This window comes from Plecotus auritus (genome assembly GCF_963455305.1).
Source record: "Plecotus auritus genome assembly, chromosome: 3".
Lineage (NCBI taxonomy): Eukaryota > Metazoa > Chordata > Mammalia > Chiroptera > Vespertilionidae > Plecotus > Plecotus auritus.
In genome coordinates this window covers 118,138,542-118,156,319 of record NC_137772.1, presented here as the reverse complement: position 1 = coordinate 118,156,319, position 17,778 = coordinate 118,138,542, and the positions used below count along the sequence as shown (strand labels likewise).

The following is a 17,778-nucleotide window of genomic DNA, read 5'->3' as shown; positions in this document are numbered from 1 at the left end:
GTAACATCAAAACAGTGTTATCTTTCTTTAAGTTATTGCACAGAGATTTCTTATCACATGTTCTTCAGTTATTTCTTTTCCTAAATGTAAGTGCTGTGATAAAATACAAATGTATAAAATGACAGCAGCATAATTTGTCAGAATTAATCCTTATAACTTAGTAATAAAAATGACTATAAACAAAATAAGTGCTCTTTTAAACTGTACTAAATTTTTAAAAAATTGTTTCAATGCAGTGAAGGTCCTCAAAAGCCAATTCAAAGCCATGTTAACAACCATCCCCCTTATCAACCAGAATCCAGAGATGAAGATATGCTATACTTGAGTCCTTTTTAAAAAGCATTTTTGTTTTGGGTTTTTTAGTGAAGACCAGAATTTCAAGTGAAGTAATCAATGGGTTAACTGACAAAGATGCCCTGAACTTTCCATCAGGTCTTTTAAGGAACCAGCCATGGGCACCTGGGTGTCAGTGCCAAGTCTGTCTACACATACACTGGTTGGCAACCTTCAGTCTGATCCACCAGATTGGAGTTTTCCAAATTGGAGTTCTCAGCCTGTAACTCCTCTGCTCCTGAAGGCTTTGGGCACCTGAAGGGGTAGCCATTGTCATCAAAGAACCTTCGAAAGGTAAATTCATAAAATGCATGCTCAGGGTGCTTGTTATTTGGGAAGGTGAGCGTGTCCCAGGCCTTGGTGCTGTCTTCACTAGCATCGTTCCAAGGGCTTTCTTCATCTACGGGGTCAAAATTTGAGGTGTCCATGGGGTGGCTGATCTTGGGAATGTAGGGGGCTGGCTGCTTCCGAATGTCACTAGAGAAATCAATGGTGATGAAGAATGGGTGGGCCTTCAGGTCGTCAGCCCCGTTCCTCCCCAGCCGGTGGTCAGCAGCACAACACAGTTTAATGATGAGGTCCCGGGCCTCAGGGCTCAGCTTGACCTGGGCTGGAATGTGGAGCGTGTTCTCCCAGTTTATCACCTCAAGAGACAATAGAACCAAAGTTTTAATTTCTCCCAACATCTCAGAACCTGTATGGGCAGTTCTGGGACAATATGTGATGATATGGTTTTTAAATAATTTTAGTTTCACGATGGAAGAAAAGTCAGGATAGACTCAGAAAGCACAGTTGTGGACCTGAGCAGCTATTGAAGGTCAGTGTTCTAGTTTGGGGCACACAGCCTGAGGCACGGGATGCTGAAGCCAAATACAGACCAAGAGAGACTAATTTTCTTCTATCAGAAAGACTGGTTAGCAAAAGAATTTTGTGCTTTCCACAAAAATGAAGAGACTGATCCTTTATGAGTCATTTCTTTAGCTATGTCAACAGATTTCTGTTGAACCATCATGGTTCTCACTCAATACTTATTGTAGCCAAGATATGGTCTGCTAGGTTTTTGTAATTTAAAAAGCAACCTCGCCCAGCCTGTGGAGCTCAGTGGTTGAGTATCGACCCATGAACTAGGAGGTCAATTCCCTGTCAGGGTACATGCCCAGGTTGTGGGCTCAATCCTCAGTATGGGGCGTGCAAGAAGCCGCTGATTAATGATTCTCTCTCATCATTGATGTTTCTTTCGCTCTCTCCCTCTCCCTTCCTCTCTGAAATCAATAAAAATATTTAAAAAATAAGAAAAGCAACCTCATGGAGAATAAAACTGACCTACCCTATGGCCGGGGTCTCCTATTCCTGATGCTCAACCACGCACACCAGCCATCTAAATGCTCAGTAAATACATTTGTCATAGAGATGTGTCTATATAGTAAGGAGAAAAACTAAGAGACTTTATTATTCATACTTCAAATCAGGATAAAACAAGGCAAACATAACTGTCTACTGCATGGGTGACTGAGCATCAGGTGAGGTATATAGGCAGGTGGCTGTGTGGGTGGGAGGGTTGGTTTGAACCTGAATGGTTTTATTTATTTATTTTTTATTAAGGTATTATATGTGTATATATCTTACCATTGCTCCCCCACACCCCACTCCCATACATGCCCTCACCCCCCAATGTTTTGCATCCGTTGGTTACTCTTATATGCATGCATATAAGTCCTTCGGTTGATCTCTTATTTCCCTGAATGGTTTTATTAGAGCTAAAACTATAAAACTCCTAGAAAAAAAAAATAGGGGAAAATCGTCATGACATTGGATTTGGCAATGATTTCTTGGATATGATACCAAAACACAGGCAACAAAAGAAAAATATATTAATTGGATTTCATAAAAATTTAAAACTTTTGTTCATCAAGGACACTGCTGACATAATGAAGAGGCAACCCAGAGAATGGAAGACTATATTTGCAAAACATGTATCTTATAAGGAGTTAATACCCAAAATATATAAAGAATTTCTACAACTCAACAACAAAACAAATAACCTGATTTAAAAAGGGCAAAGGACTTGAACAGACATTTCTCCGAAGAAGACATACAAATGTTCAGTAACCACATGAAAAGAGCCTCAATATCACTAATCATTAGGGAAATACAAATCAAAACCACAGTGAGATATCACTTCACTAGAATGAAGTGAAGCCACCATTAGGATGGCTACTATAAAAAAAAAAAGCGCGGGAGCTGGGGGGAGAAGTGTTGGTGTGGAGAAAATGGAACCCACATGCACTGTTGGTGGGAATGTAAAATGGTGCAGCCACTATGGAAAACTGAAAAAGTTAAACAGAACTACCATATGACCCAGCAATACCACTTCTAGATATATAGTCAAAAAAATTGAAAGCAGGACTCAAACAAATTCTTACATACACACTCATGTTCATAGCATCATTATTCATAATAACCAAATAAGTGTCCACTGCTGGATGATGTATAAACAAAATGTGGTCTATATGTACAATGAAATATTATTCCGCCTTAAAAAGGAAGGAAATTCTTCCAAATGAGACAACATGGATGACCTTTGAATGGATTATGTTCAGGGAAATAAATCATTCAGAAAAGGACAAATACTGTGTGATTCCACACAGTATCTGAGGCACCCAGAGCAGTCAATTTCATAGAGACAGAAAGTAGAAGAGAGGTTACAGGGATTGAAAGAGGGGGAATAGGGAATTATTGTTTAATGGGTACAGTTTCTGTTTGGGAAGATGAAAATATCTGGAAATAGACAGTGGTGACAGTTGCACAACATTGTGAATGTACTTATTGCCACTGAATTGCACACTTAAAAATAGTTAAAATGGTAAGTTTTATCACAATAGAAATTGAATTATGATTATGCAGGCAAATTAGTGAGTTGTTTAGCTATTCAATGAGGATACAGATAATGTCAACTTCTAATTTTATTGTTACTGGTGTGAAACCAAGACTTAATTTAGGGTTCTTCTAACTAAGAGACTATTAAATTAGGGTCTGACATGAACTCCAGGGCATGAATTCTTCCTAGAATTTTTAGTAAACTTGTGTCAATGGGTAACTGCACTGCCTGAGAAATTACAAAGATTTCATCAGATTCTCAATTCAATCATTCTTAAATGATCAAATAATTTATGTCAGAGAATAAATGGCCATCATTCTAAAACTAATTATTTTTTTTTAAATATATTTTATTGATACTTCACAGAGAGGAAGGGAGAGGGATAGAGAGCCAGAAACATCGATGAGAGAGAAACATCAATCAGCTGCCTCCTGCACACCTCCCACTGAGGATGTGCCCGCAACCAAGGTACATGCCCTTGACCGGAATCGAACACAGGACCTCTCAGTCCGCAGGCCGACGCTCTATCCACTGAGCCAAACCTGTCTCGGCTAAAACTAATTATTTAGTTACATCAAGTGAACATTAGGAATATGCACACCTAGCCTAACCTCATAGCTGATAATTTGCAAAAAGTAATGATATAGCACTCAAGTAAATAAACGGACTTATTTAAGGGAGGGTTTATAAAGTTTTCTGTTGTTGCACAGTGGGCAAAGTGGCAGTAGAAACTAGAACTGACCACGCCTTACCGCTTCTTTGTTCTCACCTGGAAATACTAAGATGGCAGGTGACCAAGTGGTTCAAGTAAAATTTCAGACACACATATACTGTGTTTCACAACTGAGGTCTAGCCCTGGTCGGGTGGCTCAGTTGCTTAGTGTCATCATCCTGTACACCAAAATGTAGTGGGTTCAAAACTTATGTTGCATGTTCAATCCCAGATCAGGCAAGTATGAGAAGCAATGGATCTGTGTTTCTCTCTCACATTGATGTTTCTCTCTCTCCCCCTTCCTCTTTCTCTAAAATCAATAAACAGCCTCAGGAGAGGATAAAAAACAACAAAAAACTCAAGTCTAACTCTGGGGCTTTACTTATTATAATAAAAATTTTCAAAATAGGTAAACAATACTTTAAAAAACCCCATTTTGTACAACTGAGATTCCTACACCAATCAGAATAAAGAGTCCAAAAACCATGTGTGTTTGCAGCAAGCAGATGCATTTTGCTTCCTTACCTTCAGCTGGGTTTCCGTGGGAGTGGGGGCCAGAAAGGGTGGCTGCCCCACCAGCATCTCGAAAAGAATCACTCCAACGCTCCACCAGTCACAGAGCTGAGTATACCCTGAAAGAAAGACAAGGCCGCTTTCAATTCCAGCATGGGCACGTGCTCTTCTTCTTCTTCTTTTTTTTTTGTTAATATTTTATTGATTTTTTACAGAGAGGAAGGGAGAGGGAGAGCATGTGCTCTTCTTGGAGAGGAACTGTACGAATCCTCAAGTATTACTTTACTGCCATGTGGGGAAACATGTTCAAGCAGCACACATTACATAAAAGAAAGCCATCCTACAAAAAACGAGTCTCCTTGCATGTATGGCTCAGAATAAAGGCTGGAAAGGGCACGTGCTGGGGTGGTAACAGTCTTCATGTGGGGAGGAGGATGGTCACTTGTCCTTTTTCTTATTTTTAGTCACTGGTGTGTGGTAAACACAATGCTTTTGTAATAAGAAAATACCTTAATTTAAAAAGATTACTGTTGCGCTGGCTGGGTTGCTCAGTTGGTTAGAGCATTGTCCCGATATGCCAAGACTGGGGGTTTGATCCCCAGTTGGGGTATATTCAGGAATCAACCAATGAATGCAAGAATTAAGTGGAACAACAAATTGATGGTTCTCTGTCTCAAATCAGTAAATTTAAAAAACTTTAAAAAAAGATTACTGTTGTTGTTACTAGCGATACTAACCAGAATTTTAAGTTCTTAAAGAATCTACAAACAGATACAAATTAAAATTAGTAGTAACCACAAAACAAGAAGTGTTAAGACCTGTGAACAAGTGTGTCCTGTCATGAGGGCTTTCTGGCAAGGCTTTCCTGGGAGGTTTGGAGAAAGCTGAAGAATAGGGAGAAGGGAGCACTTTGGCAAAGGGAACAACTGCCAGTGAAGATATGATCTCTGTGTGAGGCACTTATTCAGTGCTCTCCCTCACAGTGCTCCCAAAACAGAGCTGAAGCAGGACATCCTGCAGTTCAGTCAGAGCCAGCCCCAACCAAGTTGCAGAGCAGGTTCATTTTTTTTCTTTTTCTTTCTTTTTTAAATCTTTATTCAGATTATTACAATTGTTTCTCCTTTTCCCCCCCATACCTCCCCTCCACCCGGGTCCCACTCCACCTTCTGCTCGTACCTCCCCCACACTGTCCTCATCCATAGGTGTATGATTTTTGTCCAGTCTCTTTCTGGACACCCCCCCGCAACCCTTTCCCCCTGAGAATTATCAGTCCACTCCCTTCTATGCCCCTGATTCTATTATATTCACCAGATTATTCTGTTCCTCAGGTTTTTAATTCACTTGATTTTTAGGGTCATTTGTTGATAGATATGTATTTGTTGTTCATAATTTTTATCTTTACTTTTTTCTTCTTCCTCTTCTTTAAGAATACCTTTCAGCATTTCATATAATACTGGTTTGGTGGTGATGAACTCCTTTAGCTTTTTCTTATCTGTGAAGCTCTTTATCTGCCCTTCAATTCTGAATGATAGCTTTGCTGGGTAGAGTAATCTTGGTTGTAGGTTCTTGCTATTCATCACTTTGAAAATTTCTTGCCACTCCCATCTGGCCTGCATAGTTTCTGTTGAGAAATCAGCTGACAATCGTATGGGTGCTCCCTTGTAGGTAATTAACTGTTTTTCTCTTGCTACTTTTAATATTCTCTCTTTGTCTTTTGCTCTTGGCATTTTAATTATGATGTGTCTTGGTGTGGTCCTCTTTGGGTTCCTTTTGTTTGGGGTTCTCTGCGCTTCCTGGACTTGTAAGTCTATTTCTTTCACCAGGTGGGGGAAGTTTTCAGTCATTATTTCTTCCAATAGGTTTTCAGTATCTTGCTCTCTCTCTTCTTCTGGCACCCCCACAATTCTGATGTTGGTATGCTTGAAGTTGTCCCAGAGGCTTCTTACACTATCTTCAACTTTTTGGATTTTTTTTTTGCTTTTTGCTTTTTCGGTTGAGTGTTTTTTGCTTCTTTGTATTTCAATTCTTTGACTTGATTCTTGCGTTCCTCTAGTCTGTTGTTGGGTCTCTGTATAATATTTTTTATTTCAGTCAGTGTATGTTTAATTTCTAGTTGGTACTTTTTCATATCTTCGAGGGTCTCGTTATATTTATTGGCCTTTTCTAGGATATTCTTGAAAAGCCTTATAACCGTGGTTTTGAATTCTATATCCAGTCGTTTGTTTTCCTCCATTTCTTTCGTTTGTGATCTGTTTCTTTGACGCCGCATTTTCACTGCTTCCCTGAGTTGGTAGGGTAGATTTGTGTGCTAGGTTTCCTATATGGCCCAGTGGGTCGGCCTCCCCAGTTAACCTTAGGTGGACACTCTTGGTGCACCCCTTTGTGGACTGTGTGTACAGCCTTGTTGTAATTAAGTCTTGATTGTTGTTGGTATCACTGGGAAGAATTGACCTCCAGGCCAGTTGGCTGTAAGGATCAGCTGTGTCTACGCTGGGAGAAGTTCGGTGCTGGAGACAGCCTTATAGGATTAGACTTGCCAAATTGCATAGCCTCTGTGCTCAGCTTGGATGGGGTGGAGTCTCAGGGCGGAGCAGACAGTCTTGGCTTCCAGTCAGCCTTGCCCTTGCGCACGTGCGCACACCTTCAGACCTCTGCCTTCCCTGGCTCCCGAGTCTCCGCCCGAGAGTCCAGATTCCCCCCACAAGAGCGTGGGTCCCCAGGGGCTCACCTGGAACTGGGGTTCAGTGCAGTCAGAACTGGGGCTCAGTGCAGTCAGGAGCTTCTGACTCCCTTCCACTAGGGAAAGCCTGTGGCAACCTCCGCAGCCTTTGTGCGCACTGGCATGCGCACGCCTCCAGACCTTTGCCTTCCCCGGCTCCTGAGTCTCCACCCGAGAGTCCAGATTCCCCCCGTAAGAGCGTGGGTCCCCAGGGGCTCTCCTGGAACTGGGGTTCAGTGCAGTCAGAACTGGGGTTCAGTGCAGTCAGGAGTTTCTGACTCCCTTCCACTAGGGAAAGCCTGTGGCAACCTCAGCAGCCTTTGTGCGCACTGGCACGCCGGGGCTTCCCCGGGTCTCCCCCGGGTCTCTGAGTCTCCGGGTGCCTTTCTCTCTAACTGACAGACCAGACTCCCCCTGTATGAGCCTGGGTCCACGGGGTTTCGCCCGGGACTGGGGTTCAGTGCAGTCGGGGGCTTCCTTCCCCCTTCCGCCAGAGAAAGTCAGCCAGGCTCTCAGCCGCCCTTCCTCTCTGCGCGCACAAAGACCCTTTGCCGTACCTCCAATTCTCTGTGAGCTTTTCTCTTTCCTTCTAGTTGTAGAATTTTCACTCAGCCAGCTTTCCTGTGGTTCTGGATGGTGTCCATTCTGTCTTTTAGTTGTAGTTTTGAAATTGTTGTGCGAGGCAGCAGTTTAGGTGCTTACCTATGCCGCCATCTTGGTTTCTATTGTGCGCCTACTTTTTAATCCTCACCTGAGGATATCCATTTTTTTTCTGATTCTTTCCCATTTTCCCCCTAGAGCCTCATGTCCCAATCCAATCTATGTTACAGTCTTATGTCACCTAATCCTTGCTAAGTATGAACTGGAACCTAAGACTTGCTGGCAGTACTGCCAGTTTAGTTCCTTGAGACTTCTCGGTACTCTCCATCCCACTCCTTCCTGTCCATCTGGCACTGGGGACGGCAGAGCAACCCTACCCTTGGTTCCTGGAGAGTGTACATGCTGGATACTGGAGAAGATGTTGTCCCCCAGAGCCCGGCCATCCCTCTTCCTACTTAGAGAGTATGACTGGGCAGCAAGGTTATTGCTATAAATGTGGCTCTGAGGGGTTAATTAACTTGCTTTGGATTACCACAGCTAACAAAAAAAACTCAGACTTGAATAGATCTGGGTGGCTGCAAAGACTTGAAACAACACATGTGAAGAGATAGGCCACCAATCCTGGATTTATTGCAAAAACTCAGATCAATAATGGAAGATTCCTTTGGTGTTCAGTCAATTGCCATATTTGATGGAACAGAGCATCCACCCAGGACCAATTTTACTAAGCACTTGTAGTTTTATGCACAATAATGTCCCCAAATCGGACCTTCACAGTGCTTCTGGAATAGAAGGGAGAACTGGAGGAAAAGAATATTTGTTTTCTGTCATACTCAATAACCAGCTGGAGATGGTACAACCCAGCTCGAAACTTGGGCAAAAAGCTTTGGCACATATATACAATGGAATATTACTTGGCCATAAAAAAAATGAAATCTTACCATTTGCAACAGCATGGGTGAACCTGTAGGGTATTATGCTAAGTGAAATAAGTCAGTCAGAGAAAGGCAAATAACTTATTATTTCACTTATATGTGAAATCTAAAAAACAATATAAACAAACAGATGAAACAGAAACATAATCATAATAGAGAATAGACTGAGGGTTAACAGAGGGGAAGAGGGCTGTGGAACTGAGTCAAAAGGTGAAGGGATTGAGAAGTACAACTCAGCAGTTACAAAACAGTCCTGGGGATGTAAAGTACAGCATAGGAAACACAGTCAATAATACTGTAATAACTATGTACAGTGCCAGGTGGTACTTGAAATGTCAGGGGGACCACTTTGTAAAGTATGTGATTGTCTAACTACTATGCTATACATCTAAAACTAATACAAAATATTACTGAATATAAACTGTAATTGAAAAAAATAAAATTAAAAAAAATTTTAAAAAGTTACAGCTAGAGCCTGGAAATGTCTGGCTTAGGCAGACTGAAAAGAGTCCCTGTGACCCTCAGAGCTATTTCTATCATATGACTGTCAAACCAGTTCTGCAGTGATTCTCTTGGGCTCCAGGTAGAAAGTCCACACCTCCACTTCCCAAAGGAGGAATGAGCAAAGACTAGCGTAAAGGTGCATGTCTTCTGTCACGCTGGGAGCGAGAGCAGTTCCAAAAGGAAGTGATACGTGCTTCCATGGGTACACAGTTACAATGGGAATATTCAGGGTCTTAGAAATCTGGGGCTGGAGAGACTCAGAGGTCCTCTGGCTCCACAACTCTGGAGCTAAGATGGCCTCTAGCTGGGCAGGAGAGTGTGGAATGCCTGAGGTGAGTGCCTGAGGCACCTACCTTTACGGAGGAGCACTTCCGGGGCAATGTAATTTGGGGTCCCAACCAGGGAGTGTGCTAGACATCTCTGATGCTGCTTTCTGGCTCTCTGCTCCAGGGTCTTCAGCCTGTCTCCACAACGACAATTAGACACCTCGTCCCATAGGTCACCAGGCTCCATGCTGTCCTGTCTGATGTGGCTCCCTTTTGCACCAGGAATCAGGGAAGCAAAAGAAGAGAATACAAAACAAAGTATTCACTATTCAACAAACCCATAGGTTCAAACTGAGGAGTACTTCAATTCAGCTTCTGACACACTAAAGAACCCTGTCCAACTGCTCAGCAGGGCGGCCTGAAGTCCTGGGTCTGAGATCCAATGTGAAATGAACACAGCACGATGGCAGAAACAGTAGCTGCAGGCTTCACTAGAGGCTTGGATAACTGAGGGAACTCTGCACCCATCTCAGGTCAGTCTCGACAGGATGTGCTTTAAGATAAGCATGGAAAAGCATAAGAAGCTTTTAAAAATGTGATAATAAAGTGACTTAAATGCCAGAAAATGGGAATAAATTCAATGGCTTAGGATTAGTTTCAAGTTAAAATAAAAAATTGAAGCCTCGCCGAAACCGGTTTGGCTCAGTGGATAGAGCGTCGGCCTGCGGACTGAAAGGTCCCGGGTTCGATTCTGATCAAGGGCATGTAACTTGGTTGCGGGCACATCCCCGGTAGGGGGTGTGCAGGAGGCAGCTGATCGATGTTTCTCTATCATCGATGTTTCTAACTCTCTATCCCTCTCCTTTCCTCTCTGTAAAAAATCAATAAAATATATTAAAAAAAAAAAAAAAAGAAAACAAAAATTGAAGCCTGAACTATGGTATTAACATAACTACTTTAAGAATTCAAGCCATAAATAATGGCCAGCTGTTTTTGATTTTTCAAAATAGCGGAACTACAGGAACCGGAGTTAAACTATGATCACACCTATATCCATACCTACACCTACAGATACTACAGATACTTCAGATAGTGTGGAACACCTGAGGCCGGCTGTACAAGGACTCCTCGGGAGTATGTAAAACTTAAAACTTACTTTTTAGGGCTCATTTTAATAGGGCAGAACGATGGTTCCTCACAAAGGCCCCATGACATCTCATAGCCTGTTGGCCTAAAAATATCATAGTAAAACTTAAATCCACTCACACATATCTTTAGAGAGGAAAGGATGTCACACCAAATTATAAAATAACTAGAGGCCCGGTGCATGAATTCGTGCACAGGTGGGGTCCCTAGGCCTGGCCGGTGATTAGCGCCGATCGGGGCCTTCCAGCTGCCGGCCGGGGCCTCCCTTTGTTCCATGCCGCCCCCTGGTGGTCAGCGCACGTCATAGTGAGCGGTTGAACTCCCAGTCAGTTGAACTCCCGAGGGGAAAATTTGCATATTAAGCCTTTTATTATATAGGATGGAGTGACAGATAATTTCATAATGATTAGGAGCCACCAGGGCAGGAAACAGTTGCCTTAAATGGCTCAGTTGTGTCTAGGTGTGCAAAGTAGGTGTGGTATGTCTAAGACAGTACCTTTCTGGTAGTACTTTGAGTTGTGAGTCCATCTGAATCCAGTGCAGAGACCAAAATCTGTCAGTTTGATGTGACCATCAAGATCTATCAAAATGTTGTCTGGCTTGATGTCTCGGTGGATAAAGCCCATTTTGTGGACACTCTCGATGGCCAGAGTCAACTCTGCAATGTAGAAGCGGGCCAGGTGCTCCGGGAAGATCTCCATCCGAATGAGCAGGCTCATCATATCACCCCCAGGGATGTAGTCCATCACAAAGTATAGGCTGTCCTTGTCTTGGAAGGAGTAATAGAGTTTGACCACCCACTCATTGTCTGCCTCAGCCAGGATGTCCCTCTCAGCCTTCACGTGGGCCACCTGATTCCGGTTTAAGACGTCCTTCTTTCTCAGGGTCTTCATGGCGTATAGCGCGTGAGTGTCAACCTTACACGCCAGGCACACTTCCCCAAAGGCACCAATCCCCAGGGTTTTGATTTTCACAAACATTGACTTGTCCATCTTGGCCCTCTTCAGCCTGTTGTAATTAGACTCCTTCTGGTAGAGGATCTTCCTCATCTGTTCCTGCTCAGCCTCACAGAGTCCGGCCTGCACAGAAAGAAAATAAGGGTCATATCCAAGGAACCCTGATAGAAAATAGCTGGCGGGAGATGCCCTAGATCTGAGAGGACCCTAACTTGATCTACAGGAATGAGAAGACAGGAGAATGGATCCAATATACTCCAAGCAAGAGAATAATCCATTTTGTTCTTTATATCCATATACAGACACAAATCCAGAATCCAAAGGGAAGACAAAATAGTTCTCTCTCAGTGACTTTAGGCCCTTAAAAACTGAAGGAAATCTCTATGAACAAAAATCTGTGGAAAGGGGACCACAAAATTCCTGGAACTCTAAGAGCAACCTAATTAAAAAAAAAAAAAAAAAAAAATATATATATATATATATATATATATATAGTTTATTGATTTCAGAAAGAAAGGGAGAGGGAGATAGAAACATCAATGATGACAGAGAATCATTGATTGGCTGCTTCCTGCACACCCCCTACTGGGTTCAAGCCTGCAATCCAGGCATGTGTCCTGACTGGGAATTGAACCCTAACTTCCTAGTTCCTAGATTGATGTTCAACCACTGAGCAACACTGGCTAGGCAGCAACCTAATCTACACTAATAAAAGAGAAACATGCAAATTACCGTCACTCCGCTACACCCAACAGCCAATCAGAGTGAGTATGCAAATTAACCTGAAACCATGGCGGAAGCCCCGCCGCCCCCCCCCCCACTGCCGCTCCAGGCCTGTGGGGGTCGGAGATGTCAGGTGCCAGTGCCTGAGGCTGGCTGCAGCCAGGGAGACCAAGAAGCCGCCTGCCCTGTGATCCCAGGCCGCAGCCAACAGCAGAAGCCTCACGTCCGCCTGCCCCACGTCCTGGGGGAGAAAGAGAAACCGGGCCCCAGCGCCTGAGGCTGGGTGCGGCCCGGGAGATGAAGAAACCGCCTGCTCCATGATCCCAGGCCGCAGCCAGCCGAAGAAGTCGCCCACACTGCATCCCAGGGAAGACGGAGAAGCCACCCACCCCGCAGTCCCGGGCGTTAGCACTTGCGGCTGCAGCCCAGGCGAAGCCACCTGCCCACCATCCCCTGTGGCTGCGGCCGGCCTGGGCGCCTATGGCTGACCAGAGGGAGGGAAGCCTGGATCCCGGGTGCCTGTGGTCGGCTGGAGGAGGGAATCCTGGGTCCCTGATGCGGGGCCGAGGCAGAGGTGGTTAGGGGCAATCAAGCCAGCAGGGGAGCAGTTAGGGACAATCAGGCTGGCAGGCAGAAGTAGTTAGGGGCAATCAGGCAGGCAGACGAGCAGTTAGGAGCCAGCAGTTCTGGATTGTGAGAGGGATGTCTGACTGCCGGTTATCCCCTGAGGGGTCTCAGATTCGAGAGGGTGCAGGCCAGGCTGAGGGACACCCTTCCCCCTCCCCCCCCCCCATGCACGAATTTCATGCACCGGACCACTAGTATTTTAATAAAAGCTCAGGGAAAATGAGAAAACAAAAATGAAAAAAATCAATGAAAATGGGAGAGCAGAAAGTAAGAGTACAAATTTTAGTTTTAGAACTCTACTACTGGTTTATTTACTATATTGATTTAATTTACTATAACATTTAATTTAAATAGTTTCATTAATTACCTCCTTTAGCAGTTTTGTGTTAAGTAAGGTCTCTTTAAAACATTACTTGCTGCCTGGCCGGTGTGGCTTAGTGGTCAAGCATCGACCTGTGAACCAGGATATCACGGTTCGATTCCTGGTCAGGGCACATGCCTGGGTTACGGGCTCGATCCCCAGTAGGGGGCGTGCAGGAGGTAGCCTATCAATGATTCTCTGTCATCATTGATGTTTCTATTTCTCTCTCCCTGTCTCTTCCTCTCTGAAATCAATAAAAACATATTTTAAAAAACAAAATATTACTTGTTAATTATAGACTTAAAGGAAGGATGATTCCCTATTATATTTTTCTTTATAAATCCCACAATTTCAATTCATAAAACCTCAAACTTTGTTTCTACTCTTTCCAAAGTATTTTGTTACTGGTTAATAAAACTTAATGAACTTTGCTAATGATAAACCCATTTGATAATTTTTCCATTGGTACATGGTGTATAGCCATAGCTGATCCCTGCAGTTCAGGGAAGGGGGAAGGGAGGCTGGAACACCTGTAATTTCTCCAAGTCCTCCCCTCATAACCAGACCAGGGCCAGGGGATGACTGGTTGGTACCAAAGGTGCATAAAACAGAAAGAAAAGGGATTCTACTGTTAAGAGCTTAGGAAGACTGAAAGGAGAAATTACTCTGGCCATCTCCTGCTCCAGCTGCAGCCTACGGTTGACCTTCTGCTGGTAGGTCTTGATGACATTTTCCACGTGCTGTTCCATGAAGAACTTGAATGCATAGGGTGAGTAGCTCTTGATTCGAGACTCTCTTTTCTCCTCATCACGGCTATTTTTGCGAACCGGAACAGGAGAGGTCTGGATCAGTTTCTTATCCTTCCCAGCTCGGTCTGCCTTGGCACCTTTGTGGCCCCTGTTGGGGGGCTCAGAAGGGGCCCCCCACAGCCGCTGCTCCACCCCTGCACAGAGGCAGTCCATGTCCACCTGCTCGACAGCACCCCGCAGTAGGTGCTTAGGGTAGGGTGGGGGCGGGCACCTCACGTCCACATCCCGAGGGTAGGGGCACACGCCCACCAAGGGTGGAGGCTGCTCCTCAGTGGAATCGGGGCCCTCGGGCCCTGGAGTGGGTGCGGGCACCCAAGCCGGATGGGAGGGCCCCACAGCCGTCTGCGGCTCTGGTCGGAGCACACGAACGCTCTTCACTGGGTGCAGAATGTGGGCTGCTGTCACTGCTGTGATGGTGTTGGGGGAAGCCGTGGCCACAGGTTGCTGGTGGCCACTGAAGGAACTGCTTCTGCTGGGCACAGAGCCCTCCAGCCCCAGAGCCTGCTTTTGCATAGAGTCTCGCCGGGTCAGTGTGGGCACCGGCCACGACTGGACGGGGGTGCTGCTGGCCTCGTACAGGTCCACATTGAGGCTGTTCCTGGAGGGGGCCAGAAGGCTCTGCGGGGGTGCCATCACGTGCACCTGCGGGGCCTGTTTGTGGTGTGGATGTGACATGTATAAACCTGCTGTGGCCCCCACCACTGGGAAGGGGTGGCCGGCCCCTGGCTGCCCAGCCAGGCCCTTGGCAGCCAGACTGGCATACCCTGCAGTGTCCGGTGGCACCTTGTTCTGAAAGGAAGGGCTGCGCTGGAGGCTGTAGCCCAGGGGTGCCCCTGGCACCAGCAGATGTGGCCTGTAGTGTGGGCCCTGCAGCAGGACGCCTTGGCCCTCAGGCCCGGCCATGGGGAAGTTCATCCCAGAAGTCTCCAAACTTGCAGAATAGCCCTTGGACTGGTGCTGGAGGCCACCAGGCGTGCTGTGGGGACTGACACTGGCAAAGAGAAAGTCCATGTACTGTCGGGGCACCTCCTCCAGTACACCACTACTCTCGTAGGCCCCGCTCATTGGATGATAGGGGGGGAAGGGATCTCCTCCTCCTTCAAAGCTTGGCCTCCGTGGCACAGAGGTGGACGCCAAGCCTTTTCCTGCAGAGGAAAGAAAGAACAGAAGTGGCATTAGAGAGGTCTGTCCAGCCCTAACTGGTTTGGCTCAGTGGATAGAGTGTCGGCCTGCGGACTAAAGGGTCCCGGGTTCGATTCTGGTCAAGGGCATGTACCTTGGTTGCAGGCACATCCCCAGTGGGGGTGTGCAAGAGGCAGCTGATCGATGTTTCTCTCTCATCAATGTTTCTAGCTCTCTGTCCCTCTCCCTTCCTCTCTGTAAAAAATCAATAAAATATATATTAAAAAAATAAAATAAAGAGGTCTCTCTAGCGGCTTCTGGCACTTTCAGGCTCTTCCATGAATGAAGGCACTTGGGCAAGGCTCTGCTGGGGCAGATCCAGGCTGCCCCTAAATCAAAGGTCTGCCTTGCCCACAGAGAGTCCTCAAAGGAATCCCTGGCAAAACCAAGACCCTCCACAGCCACCACATCAGGCAGAAGTTACAGCGAAACATTGCTGTTTCCTGTACTACTGAAAAAAAAACGAAGGCCAATGTAGAAGAAAATCCCCATAGAGCATGGCCCTGGGTCGGTTCCTGTAAGCTGTGCTAAGACCAGAGAGATGAAGCACCTTGATATGGACAGCCAGCAGGGTACTGTGTAAGGAAATTCATTCTGTCAAGAAGAAAACAGCCCTGACTGGTTTGGCTCAGTGGATAGAGCATCGGCCTGCGGACTGAAGGGTCCCGGGTTCGATTCCAGTCAAGGGCATGTAGCCTGGTTGCGGGCACATCCCCAGTAGGGGGTGTGCAGGAGGCAGCTGATCGATGTTTCTCTCTCATTGATGTTTCTGGCTCTCTATCCCTCTCCCTTCCTCTCTGTAAAAAATCAATAAAATATATTTTTTTAAAAAAGAAGAAAACAGTTTGTGTCCTCTTAACAGCAAAGATACAGCTTACAAAGCCTGTACAATTCTCACTCCACAAAATAGGGGAAACTCCTTTGCTAAGTATCATGAGTTCCTATCACACTCAGGGGTCTTAGGCACCAGAAAACTGTCCCATCTGCTCCATCCTGGAAGAGGATATCACTGGCAGCCAGGGAAGCTCTGTTTGCTCCCCAGTGTTTGCTGCCGCAGCCTCTTGGCCTCCCCAGCACCACCACCCTCTGCCACTGGGCAGCAGCTCTCACAGCATGAGAAACAGTGTGTTTTAGAATCAGTGAAATAAGCCTCCCTTTTGACAGACCCCTCCACAGGCCTAAGAGAAAGTAAAAAGAACATTTTTATTCTCTCTCTGCCTAATTTAATATCCAGTGAGTTTTTTAATCTTTTATAAAACAAAACCAGTACCCCCCCACCATAGGAAGTACCACAGGTTATTTCAGATGGGAGGCACCCAAGTAGGTCCCATGATCTATTGCTGCTCTCTGCTGCCCCCCCTTCCCCTGCACCCCACTCCCCTCTCCTTTCAGGGCCAAATGTCAGAGCAGGACAGGCTTGGCTCACCCATTACAGACACTTGGCAATGTGCCCAGAGGCAATCTGCTGATCAAGGCCACACTGGACCTCCCTTTTGTGTTTTTATTTTTAAATTTATCTTTATTTTTGAAAATATTACACATGTTCCCCTTTTAACCCCGATGACCCCCTCCCCCCCAATCCCCCCCACCCCAGGCCTTCACCACACTAATGTCTGTGTCCATAATCTATGCATAGATGTATGTATGTTCTTCGGTTAACCACTTCCTGCGCACTCCTCCCCGCCTTTTGTGTTTTTAAATCACAAACCATCTTCACTCACAGGTCACAGGTCTCAGCTCACCTGGGGAGGTCTGCTTGATGACTCGCACAATCTGCTCCTTCCTTGGGTCCAGGTAGCCCATCTTGCTGATGTAGTCCAGGGCAGCTTCAATGCTTCTGCTGCCCGTCTGCTTTAGTGCTCGGCCCGCCATCTCCTGCAGGAAGCTCATGGTCATCTCAAAGCCACCAGCGACTTCCATTCCCACCCAGCTGTTGTGACATTCATCTCCCTTTGACGGTGGGGGTGTCGCAGACAAATCTCAGAATGGTCACAGTTGGTTACATGTCCTTAGGTGCCTGATGATAAGAGTCTAACCCAGGGGTGGGCAAACTTTTTGACTCGAGGGCCACAATGGGTTCTTAAACTGGACCGGAGGGCCGGAACAAAAGCATGGATGGAGTGTTTGTGTGAACTAATATAAATTCAAAGTAAAGGAGCGGAGGGGAGAGCAAGAGAACCCTCCGCTCTTTTGGCTCCGCGGGCCGGATAGAACAGCCAAACAGGCCGGATCCGGCCCGCGGGCCATAGTTTGCCCACGGCTGGACCTGTACTAAACCATAGACTGTTTAGCACATGTCAAGACATACAAGAATTTTGATGGTGGACCTGAAAGAATCTTAAATTCTGTTTCTCAGAAAAGTTTGAGATTGGAGATAAGCCTAAACCTAAAACAGTGAAGAATGGTGGAAGTCAGAGAAGCTTGCTGTGACCTAGCTCACCCCCAGGCTGATTATGGGAGAGGGGCATCTGCAATGCTGAGGTTGGAATCAGGTGATCTGCCCTGAGAGAATGG

At 45.7% G+C, this 17,778-nt stretch overlaps 1 protein-coding gene across 1 annotated transcript in view; it reads right to left on the bottom strand.

Annotated features, from left to right (window-relative positions):
• Nucleotides 1-352: 352 nt before the first annotated feature.
• LATS2 (large tumor suppressor kinase 2) overlaps nt 353-17,778 on the bottom strand; it is a 104,466-nt gene continuing 87,040 nt past the window's right edge. Inside the window, exons 3-8 of the mRNA XM_080662113.1 lie at nt 17,007-17,139; nt 13,939-15,227; nt 11,103-11,685; nt 9,548-9,730; nt 4,449-4,555; nt 353-977 (exon numbers count right to left, since the gene is read on the bottom strand). Coding sequence (XP_080518239.1) covers nt 483-977; nt 4,449-4,555; nt 9,548-9,730; nt 11,103-11,685; nt 13,939-15,227; nt 17,007-17,139 — 2,790 coding nt within the window. The 3' untranslated portion in view covers nt 353-482. The remainder of the gene's footprint in view (nt 978-4,448; nt 4,556-9,547; nt 9,731-11,102; nt 11,686-13,938; nt 15,228-17,006; nt 17,140-17,778) is intronic.